We start from the raw sequence: 11,463 nt of genomic DNA on the forward strand, positions 1-11,463 counted from the left end.
CCCCCAAAATGTATTTTTCTCTTTTATTTATTTGCTATTTTTATTTTTTTTTAATTAGAAACAAATATATACAAATAAATTTATATATGGTTAATTATGTATTATGTTTATGTATCATAGAGAGATAAACAATGTTATTCAATAAAAGAGAGAAATATTTCAATCGTGCAGTAATTCAGAGATGATGCACGTCAAAAAACACATCATTGCAGAGGTCACAGAGGGTTTTAGAGTGACAGCTAAATCTCTGCATCTGCTTGATAGATGGAGAGAGTGTATATACTGGGGAACATGTACCCAGAGCCTGCAGCACCTTTCTCTCTCTCTCTCTGTGACTCATGCAGTAGTTATGCTCTTTTTTTTTTTTTTTAACAAACCGCTGCGAGGCAACCATCGTGTTAATATTCAGTACAGTCAGGCGCTACAGCACACACAAACACACACTAGTTCCCTTTACGGCCTCTATAAAGGATGAGTCAGACGGGTGAGAAGGGAACCCTTTCCTCGGAAACTGTCATCCTCAATGCCACTGAATGAATGGCCGTCTGTCACGAAACGCCACGTATCCGCACACCTGGAGACAAAGACCTGCTACGACCATTCATTTCCCAGTCCAAAGGTGCAGCCAATTATAATTTTAATTCATGAAATCTTTACAAATGCTAAACAATGTGAATATATTTTAGATTGTTGAAACGCATGCATTTGATTAAAAAAAAACATTTTTTGTGAAACAGTGCACGTCCACATTATCAGTGGCCCTCATTCTTGGTTCATATACTGATTTCATTTTTCAATGTTAATTATGAGTCTTCAAAGCTTCTGCTTCTGTCATTGCTAGTCATAAGTATACCAGTAGTACTGGTTATTGTTTCTGACTCATTTATGACTGACATGAAAGCTATGAGACACAGGGTGGGTCAAGTTTCAGGGGTTCACTATTGTTTTCTGTGTATAATGTACCCACAGTGAGTCTTTTGGTATGTACGCTCCGTAAACAGAAGAACAAATGCAAACTCAGACATTTGAGATCATGAAAATGGCCTATTATGCAAAAGCAAGAGCCAGCTTTATTGGTACACCGACATTCTCTAAGGCACATTCTAACCAAATATCATATCGATCGCCGGAACAGCTTGGCACTTTGTACACAAAAAACATGTTGGGAGATTTAAAATGATTAAAAAAATTAAATTAACACTCTCTTTGAAGGTGTTATTCAGTATAATATAATTTCATAGTTTTTGTTTTACAAGAGAGCAAACATATAACCATGCACTCACCTTTAACTAACATAGATCAAACTATCATTACATTACATTACATTTATTGTTTGTAATGCAAATTCATCTCCATTCAAAACGCACATAAATACAGTTCGGGAATGTCATCGTCTGGATGTGCTTGTGGATATTGGACAAAATGGCAATGAAAATTTATTTTAATGCTCATCATCAGTCACTTCCTCCAAGTCATCCTCATCTTCATCATCATCCTCCTCATCCTCATCTTCTTCGTCATCCCTTTTCCTCTGTCTGCTAGATGTTCTTGACTACACCAGAAGAAATATCTTTCAATCATAGTTTTTGGGAACTAACATAAAAATATGATTTTTCCACCAAAAAAAATATGCTATTAAGTGGTGAATAATGGAAAATTAAGCTGTTTTACGTTGGGTATCATTTTGGGGTATCAATAGATAATGAACTGTATTGAAGTAGAAGTTTTCTTTGAATAAATGCATTAATATTATCCACATAATAACTGAAGTAATTTTAAAGGTGCAATGTGTAAAATTTTGGAGGATCTATTGACAGAAATGCAATATAATATACATAACTATGTTTTCAGTGGTACATAAAGGCCTTACATAATGAACAGTTATGTTTTTATTACCTTAGAATGAGCCATTTCTATGTCATACACCGCAGGTCCCCCCTCCATTATGCGCCTGCATGTTTCTACAGCAGCCCTAAATGGACAAACACTTTACAGAGCGCATTTCGTCACTATGTTGTTGTTCTTCTAAATCCTTCGTCTTTTTAGAGGCAGCTCGTCACTACGTTGAATATGCATGAAGAAGAAGTAGCAGTAGTAGTAGTCATCTGGTTTATTAGAAGCAGAGACTGATCTTTGTTAGAAGAAGAAACCTCTTCACTTCACACAGGCTACTCTCTGCTCTCTCAGATGACGACATGTTGGCTAGACGGCCACCGTAGCTTCTCCGAAAGGGAGGGGTGCGAGGGGTGTGCGTCGTTATTTCCAGTTCGCAACCTCACCGCTAGATGCCGCTAAAATTTTCACACTGCACCTTTAACTGTAATATAGAGCTGCACGATTCTGGATAAATTGAGAATCACATTTTTGTTTAAACAGCTCATGATTCTCTCATGTTTCTGAATAGACAACTAAACAAAATAACATGCAATTTACTAGAGGTTCTGACAAAATGTTAATTGCTGCATTCTATTTAAAATATATTTAATTAATTCAAATAAATTATAAAAAAAAAAAGTTTAAATGAATGATTCAATGACTCACTCATAAAGACTTTATACTTACTAGATGACTCAGAGTTTTTGAGTGAATCTCTTGAATGAATGATTCAATGACAAATCCATTTTTTTACAGTCACTTGTCGCCACCTACTGGTGTAATGATTTAGGGTGAATTCCAATCGGAAGTGAGCATCCCTCCACTCACCCCGAAGGGCAGAGCCCTTGAAGTGGGCACTTTGGGGGGAGCAGGGCACATAATGGCCCTGTCCCAAATGGCACACTTCATATGCACTTACAGTCTTGTGGACTTACAATGGCCACCGCGTGCACGTGATCGTGAAGTCCATGAGAACGTATGGTGTCCCATTTGTCATTTTAGCTTTCAGAAGGGTGCTTGCGAGCGCATCCTTTGCAGTCGATATGCGGCCTTGATGCGCACTTCTGCTGTGGCGTTACGTCACAATAGTGCGGATACAAAGGAAGACTGCGAGCGTTTAGGGTGCCATTTGGGAAAGGGCCAATGTAGCCGTTTGGAACACACTTGGTGAAGGAAGCAATGAAAGACAATGTAATTTCCTCATTATCTTCACCTGTTTAGACCTATGAAATTGGTACTTCTTACCTATGAAACCTATTTAACTTCATATTAAACGTACGACTTAAATGTATGTAAAATATCACAAGCAAAACAAAGCAACTTGAATTATTCTGTTTATACATAAACTGAAACTCTCTCGCCACTTGAATTGCGAGGACATGCCACCCTGGGTCATATGACCATAAATGATCAAATTTCTTCATTGAAGTGACCATCGCATGTACTCTTTGCTTACAGACTTGTGAAAGGGCCCTTCTTGAAGGGATTCAGGTGTTCACTTTTGTTTGGAACGCACCTTTAATTTATACAATGTTTATTTGAAGTGTCAAGTTACTTTCGAAAGGTGATTTACTCTATTTTGATCGCTACTGTAGACAACTGTGTTTATATCTGAACTATAAACTTTTATCCCAGTACTTCTATCTCAAAATAATAATACTGTGTGTTTGCAAAGCTGTTTCATACCTATACATGACAACTGGCAGCGGCAATGCAGATTTGAATGTTCCGCTGTGATTGTACTTGTCAAAGTTTTAATAGACATAGCCATATCGTTGTCATTTAGGAATAAGTTGTGTGGTTGTTTAAATCGAGATTGCAATCTCATGCACCTCTACTGTAATAACGTAATGCGTCTAAAGATAGAATGCATGTTTTTTTGTCAACACTTGACCCATTAACACTAACACTTTCTATTCTGTCTTTATTTTCTATCGTAAATGTAAAAATAAAATATGGGGAAGCACTTACCTGCATTGTTCCTGATTTACTCATTGATGTACCAGTTCGATTCAGGGACAGTTTAGAATTGGCACGAACTATTTCTAACCGTGACTGGTAATCAGGGGGGTGCAGTGAATTTCTAAATACCTGTCAAGACAAAAAAAGGGTAGACTGTAGACTGCTCTTCATATGGACCACCAAGAACCTAATGTCATCTCACTTAGCTGCCACATAATAAAACAATAATGAGTACAGCCGAGCTCAAACAAGATATATTAAAAAGAGAAATGAGTCAACACAAACTAGTACCACATACTGTGTTGTAGCAACAGAGCAACATGTCATTTAGATTGGGAAAAACATTTACACACTCTGTCCTGGTGAGGGTGTGCCAACAAACATCGTCACCTCAACTTTATTAACTCCAGTTAAATATTACAGGAAGAATATTTATGACCCATCTCTATATGCTTTAGTTGTATCTTCATAAAACTGTCACCATGTGCCAATATATGACTCTTACAAGTTTCCACATTCAATTACAGGCAAAGTTCAGACAAGAACGAGGAAACATTTCCCTAAAAAATCCCTGTTGAAATAATATTCATGCAATACTCTCCCCAGCAAGTCAAGGAAATATTAACAAACTCGGAGTCTTGAGCATAAAATTTGTTTTGGCACGCCAAACTATGAATTCATAAATAAATGCATTAGCCAGTGCGAACATTCCACAGCTGACTGAACACGCTTCACAAGATGCCTCTCCGGTTCTTTTACGTATCAGGATTTGAGGGGGCCTTATACCCCAGCAACCAGTACTTTCATCATTATGACAGTAGGGGGATCTCAGGAGGAGAAAGAATATAATTTGATTAGACATTAAGACAGACAAGCTCAAACCAGCAGGACCGCCAGAGCAGCGGTGCTGGTGCACAAAGCTCACCTCAAGGTCTCCTTCCTCATCGACATTCTGAATGTGCTGGTAAGCAGTTGTGTAAATTTCCAAGGCCTTGGCATGGAACGTCATCTCCACCGTCACAAATTCACCCAAAATTTTCTGCATCAAACACATGAGAACAGTCTAAATTGCCATTTCTGTGATGTAATCTTCCAGTGAAGCACTGGAAGATTTTATGTTTGAAAAGTTGCTAGTTTAATTAAACATAAATGATATTTAATTATAATTAATATACACTATCATTCAAAAGTTTGGGGTCGGTAAGATTTTATAATGTTTTTGAAAGGAGTCTCTTAATCTTGGTGCAGATATTTAATCAAAAAATAGAATTAGAATAGAATATAAAAATAAAATTCAGTAGAATGATTAATATTGTGAATTAATATTACAATTTAAAATAATCATTTTCTATTTTAATATATTTTGTGTGATGGCATCGTTTCTGCAGTCTTCAGTGTCACATGATCCTTAAGAAATCATTCTAATATGCAGATTTGGTGCTCAAGAAACATTTCTTATCAATGTTAAAAACTGCTTAATACTTCTATGGAAACCATGATACATTTTTTTCAGGATTCTTTGATGAATAAAAAGGTCAAAAGTTCAGCATTTATTTGAAATATGAATCGTTTGAAACATTATAAATGTATTTACTGTCACTTTTGAGTAATTTAATGCATCCTTGCTGAATAAAAGTGTTAATTTCGTTCTTTCTTTCTTTCTTTTCAAAAAAAAAAAAACTTTTAAATGGTAGTGTACTTAAATGTGGGTTTCATTTTCCAAATAAGCTGATATTTTTTTAATAAATAAGTAACTGCAGTCTGAAGGACCTTAATATCACGAATCTTCTGCTTTTCAAAGTCATCTATTGTCTCCTCCAGCTGGCGAGTCGTGCGTGTGGCATCCATTGTGGCTCTTTGGAGTTCACTCTCAGCCTTTCGTGACACAACCGACAATAAAACATGAAGCACAAAGTGTTCCAAGCAGCACACATAAATGATGTGAGTCTACTGAGAGGTTTCGAATTAGTACACTGAGAAGTTTCACATTAAGCTGAGTATATGCAAAGACTTTAGATATACAAATATGGTTCAATTGAATTACTATGAATGGGAGAAAGTGCAACGTGCAATATGGTGGAATAAGTCCCGCCTTTTAAGTAAAAGAGCCAATCGCCAATTTTTAAAGTCATTGCGTCACTGCTGCTGCTGTTAGAAGCTCCGGCTGGTATAGAAACAGTCAGTGTTCTGAAAAATTCATTTTTTTTGGGTCATAATTTAAGCATTTAGAAACATAATTAATGAGACAGTTGATGTCAGATTTCATTGGTGATTTCAAATATGAAATATTTGAAACAGCTGCCCAAAAGGCATTTCAAAGATGGCTGCTGAGTGAAATTACTTGCCTGAAAGGGACTTTGGTATATTAAGTTAAGTTATAATTAAATAAAATAAAAGTAGTTTCAAGATGATATTACAGTTTGTTGCACACAAGGCCCACCTGTGACTGAGAGAGGCTGTTAAGGTATTATCTGTAATTCTGTGGTTTACAACAAATATCTTTATATGGCATTAAAATGTCTAGAGTAAGGCTGTGGATTCATGTTAATTATTTAAGTTCAATAAAAAAAAAATTAACACATTTAAGTAAACCCCCAATACCCATATAAAAATATTCAATTCAGTTAAATTCAATATTATTTATATAGCGCTTTTCACAATACATATGGTTTCAAAGCACCTTATAGGAAGTATTAGCCAGAGATAAGTGTATCAAAGTAATGTCCATATGGCAGTAATATACAACTATAATATAGCACGTTATGTGGTTAGATAACTGCATGTATTCAGTTTAGCTAACAAAACAAATACGTTAGGCAGCAATTAAAACTTGTGCTTGTAATGATTACAATACATGGAAAATATTACACTAGTAAAGGTGCAGTAAGCCATTTCTGAGAAACACTGTTGATATTTGAAATCAACCCAAACAAACACAGCCGTTTCATTGCTCCACCCCCAAAACACATGAACGCGTGGATGTCTCTTTATCGCAGCTGAAGTGAAGCAAAATTATGCTTCGCAAATATAAAGCGAAAATGACAGACGAACGACTAGGAAGAACAAAACATTAATATACAAGAGTATATACAAGCAAGAGTTTGTTAGTTGCCAGCAGCACACCAGTTCCAGACAAACAAAGAAACTCAAAACTGTCCTGTTACTATAGCTAATATTACAACAACAGCATATCTTAGTTCTGTCAAACAGCAAAACCAATGTTTCTCACGTATAGAGCAGAAAAACAACGCAACCTCTGTGTCCATTTTCAGGCATTCCCACTTAGGTTTCTCCAGTGATGGAAAGCTTTTTGAATATTAACGCAGGTCCTAAAGCTCTTGCCTGATCTTTTCTCTTTTGTAATGTCTCTCAGCCATTTCTCTTTCTACAGTCTTTCTTCAAATCTCCCTCTTGCTCACTCTCTCTCCTCCCCCATCATGAGTGGACACGCCCCTGACTGCTGATTGGCTAGGAGTGTGTTGTGGTGCCCAGTCCGATTTACTTTCAACAGCATTTCTTTAGAAATTGCTTACTGCACCTTTAAGATAATATTTAAAAAGTTTAGTGTGTCGATCCAAAATATGCAGCGATTTTGAATTATATAAATTTAAACTTTAAATTTAAACTTTGTAACTTGCAGATGGCCAAAGACCCCTAAGTCTACCTCAGTATTGACTTCTAATGCCACTTTTTTACATGTATTAATTTGTGTACTAATCTGACACAATAATGTCTTAAACTATCCTTACTTTGGGGCTTTCTCAACAAATATTTTGTATGTAATTAAACCTATTCATTTTTTTATTGATTGACAGAACTAATCTACATGGTAATTTAACTAATAACTGGTATCTTTCCTACTCTTCTAGTTCACAGTTATGTAGTTCCAGTGAAAGAAGAAATAATAACATCTGATTGTAAGGATACAATGATCTGTCTGTCCGATGGGTTTCTCTGCCTCATTTTTTCAAGCTGCTGCATCTGCTTGGCCTCTCTGTTTCTTGCAGTCTGTGTCTGCTTCAGGTCCTCCTGTACATAAATTAGATAAAATCACAAAAGGTAAGTAAGAACAGAGCCCCCTAGTTCTTAGGCTTTGACCTGTGACAACAGTCACTGTACATCATGCTTACTCAGAATGTGATGCAATGCTGCCCTCATGAGATCACTGATATAAGGTCATTTTTTTATTTTAACTGTAAAGTATGAACCCATTTACTTGCACTTCATCACTGAGGGGCTTATGAAGAAAACCTTACCCTTTTTGTTTTCACAATATTCCCATATGCTTTCAAAGGCTCTATAACTTTCACTTCCAGCCTCTCCACCTGTGAACAATAGTATGTTTTTGCATATTAGTAGGAAACACAAATATGCTAAAGTTGTTTTCATGGTTTTAAACACACCTCTGCTTGCCGATAGTCCTGAATCTTGGCCAGTTGATCTGCAAAACTCTTCAATCCACATTTTAGGTTTGGTGTCTCTGTATCGGCATACAGACTGACTTCTTTGACCAGGAGGTCGGCTTTGTCCCGCAGTCGTGCAGTTTTACGGACGTAAGCGGCAAACAATTGGCACAGATCTCCAAAGTGCTTCTCTACATTGGTGATGTTGTCCTGAATCTGCTTGGTCTGGATGTCTCTGTAATTTGGAACAGAGAAAAATTAAGATAATCTGACTTGGGGAATTTTGTTAGGATAAAACTGTAGACTACAGGTTTTGCCCTTCATCAGCATGCTAAAAGAGTTATAAGATTTATTCTGCAAGAGAGCAAAAGTCAGCATTACAAGACTATCAGTATATATAATATGCCAGAGATACATTATCTATTTAAAGCAAGCTGTTGTCTGTAGTTTCCTGCTTATATCTAAAAAATAAAAAAATAAACAAAAAAATCGCAGCAGCATTTATCTGGTTTGAAAATTTGTAATACAAAACTAAACAGACATGTCTTAATAATACACTAAGTTAGGACGTCATATATAGCATCTTTTATCTTCGAAATGTGCAAACATGATATACTGTTAACATTTTTTTATTTCGGTTACGCCGATAATTATGTAGTTTATGTTTTAATATATTAAAACAAGTTCTGTTTATGCAGTATATAGTCATTTACACAATAAAACGCCGGCTAGCAGATGGACTACTGCTTGTATCATTTAGCTTAGCTGGCTAGTTAGCTTCTCAATCGTCACAACAAATCTGGACAACTTTTACCTCGCTCTTGCATCAGGAGTGCGGCTCATGATGACTCGAAACCAATATCGATTTATTCATTAAAGATATAACCTCAAGCGAAAAGAATCATGACGTTTTTAAAATGCTAAAAAGATTGTTGTGCCAATGCTTATGCTGCAGCAGGAAATCTGGATGAACGCTGTTCCGTTACCATGGAGCTAAAAGTTACCATGCGCCCTCTACTGGTAAACATAAAAAATAAAATACAATTTAAAAAGGTTTTATGTTTTTAAATCTGTTTATGAATGTAAAATTAGCAGACATTTATATTTGTTTGATAATACATTTTTTAAATATTCAGACTAAAGCTATTGTCTGATTTGTCAAGAGCATATACATCCCATGATATAACAATATTAAAGTGATAGTTCACCCAAAAAAGAAAATTCTGTCATCATTTACTCACCCTCAAGTAGTTCCAAACATGTATGAATTTCTTTGTTCTGCTGAACACAAAGGAAGATATTTGGAAGAATGTCAGTAACCAAACAGATCTCGCTTTCCATTGACTACCATAGGAAAAATAAATACTTTGGCATCTTGTGTACAAACCCGATTCCAAAAAAGTTGGGACACTGTACAAATTGTGAATAAAAAAGGAATGCAATAATTTACAAATCTCATAAACTTATATTTTATTCACAATAGAATATAGATAACATATCAAATGTTGAAAGTGAGACATTTTGAAATGTCATGCCAAATATTGGCTCATTTTGGATTTCATGAGAGCTACACATTCCAAAAAAGTTGGGACAGGTAGCAATAAGAGGCCTGAAAAGTTAAATGTACATATAAGGAACAGCTGGAGGACCAATTTGCAACTTATTAGGTCAATTGGCAACATGATTGGGTATAAAAAGAGCCTCTCAGAGTGGCAGTGTCTCTCAGAAGTCAAGATGGGCAGAGGATCACCAATTCCCCTAATACTGCGGCGAAAAATAGTGAAGCAATATCAGAAAGGAGTTTCTCAGAGAAAAATTGCAAAGAGTTTGAAGTTATCATCATCTACAGTGCATAATATCATCCAAAGATTCAGAGAATCTGGAACAATCTCTGTGCGTAAGGGTCAAGGCCGGAAAACCATACTGGATGCCTGTGATCTTCGGGCCCTTAGACGGCACTGCATCACATACAGGAATGCTACTGTAATGGAAATCACAACATGGGCTCAGGAATACTTCCAGAAAACATTGTCGGTAAACACAATCCACCGTGCCATTCGCCGTTGCCGGCTAAAACTCTATAGGTCAAAAAAGAAGCCATATCTAAACATGATCCAGAAGCGCAGGCGTTTTCTCTGGGCCAAGGCTCATTTAAAATGGACTGTGGCAAAGTGGAAAACTGTTCTGTGGTCAGACTAATCAAAATTTGAAGTTCTTTTTGGAAAACTGGGACGCCATGTCATCCGGACTAAAGAGGACAAGGACAACCCAAGTTGTTATCAGCGCTCAGTTCCGAAGCCTGCATCTCTGATGGTATGGGGTTGCATGAGTGCGTGTGGCATGGGCAGCTTACACATCTGGAAAGGCACCATCAATGCTGAAAGGTATATCCAAGTTCTAGAACAACATATGCTCCCATCCAGACGTCGTCTCTTTCAGGGAAGACCTTGCATTTTCCAACATGACAATGCCAGACCACATACTGCATCAATTACAACATCATGGCTGCGTAGAAGGATCCGGGTACTGAAATGGCCAGCCTGCAGTCCAGATCTTTCACCCATAGAAAACATTTGGCGCATAAAGAGGAAGATGCGACAAAGAAGACCTAAGACAGTTGAGCAACTAGAAGCCTGTATTAGACAAGAATGGGACAACATTCCTATTCCTAAACGTGAGCAACTTGTCTCCTCAGTCCCCAGACGTTTGCAGACTGTTATAAAAAGAAGGGATGCCACACCGTGGTAAACACGGCCTTGTCCCAACTTTTTTGAGATGTGTTGATGCCATGAAATTTAAGATCAACTTATTTTTCCCTTAAAATGATACATTTTCTCAGTTTAAACATTTGATATGTCATCTATGTTGTATTCTGAATAAAATATTGAAATTTGAAACTTCCACATCATTGCATTCCTTTTTTATTCACAATTTGTACAGTGTCCCAACTTTTTTGGAATTGGGTTTGTAGATCTGTTTGGATACTGACATTCTTCCAAATATCTTCCTTTGTGTTCAGCAGAACAAAGAAATTCATACAGACAGAATTTTAATTTTTGGGTGAACTATCCCTTTAATTCTCTTTCAGTTTTTAGGGCTATAAGATAAAAATACTCCTTATATGAATATAACCCATGCAATGGCATTTTTCTTCTCCTAGCTTACATCTTTAATGTATTGCCCTTTGTGAATTAATTTGACCATTATGTCAACCGCAACATGA

The 11,463-nt window shown here is 36.5% G+C and overlaps 1 protein-coding gene across 2 annotated transcripts; it reads right to left on the reverse strand.

Moving 5' to 3' along the window:
* Nucleotides 1-1,024: 1,024 nt before the first annotated feature.
* Nucleotides 1,025-9,251, reverse strand: cibar1 (CBY1 interacting BAR domain containing 1). 2 transcript variants are annotated; one of them, XM_051873511.1, is made up of 8 exons: nt 9,055-9,251; nt 8,241-8,475; nt 8,094-8,162; nt 7,765-7,866; nt 5,608-5,784; nt 4,763-4,876; nt 3,847-3,966; nt 1,025-1,552 (listed from the first exon to the last, which is right to left on the reverse strand). In XM_051873511.1, exons 1-8 carry the CDS (start codon nt 9,081-9,083, stop codon nt 1,442-1,444), a joined length of 957 nt encoding a protein of 318 aa, XP_051729471.1. In that variant the 5' UTR covers nt 9,084-9,251; the 3' UTR covers nt 1,025-1,441. The 2 variants fall into 2 exon arrangements, with proteins under 2 accessions (XP_051729471.1, XP_051729470.1); XM_051873510.1 differs by lacking the exons at nt 1,025-1,552; nt 3,847-3,966; nt 4,763-4,876; nt 5,608-5,784 and adding an exon at nt 6,236-6,277.
* Between the last annotated feature and the right edge of the window lie 2,212 nt (nt 9,252-11,463).

Source organism: Ctenopharyngodon idella, chromosome 19 (assembly GCF_019924925.1).
Source record: "Ctenopharyngodon idella isolate HZGC_01 chromosome 19, HZGC01, whole genome shotgun sequence".
In the NCBI taxonomy this organism is placed as follows: Eukaryota; Metazoa; Chordata; class Actinopteri; order Cypriniformes; family Xenocyprididae; genus Ctenopharyngodon; species Ctenopharyngodon idella.

Bases quoted from the DNA above. Each gene is read 5' to 3' on its own strand.
- cibar1 (XM_051873511.1), bottom strand. From the start codon at position 9,083: ATGAGCCGCACTCCTGATGCAAGAGCGAG. The intron at 8,163-8,240 runs GTGTGTTTAAAA...TATTGTTCACAG, and splicing joins AGGACTATCGGCAAGCAGAG to GTGGAGAGGCTGGAAGTGAA. The intron at 1,553-3,846 runs GTAAGTGCTTCC...CTTCTGGTGTAG, and splicing joins GTAAATCAGGAACAATGCAG to TCAAGAACATCTAGCAGACA.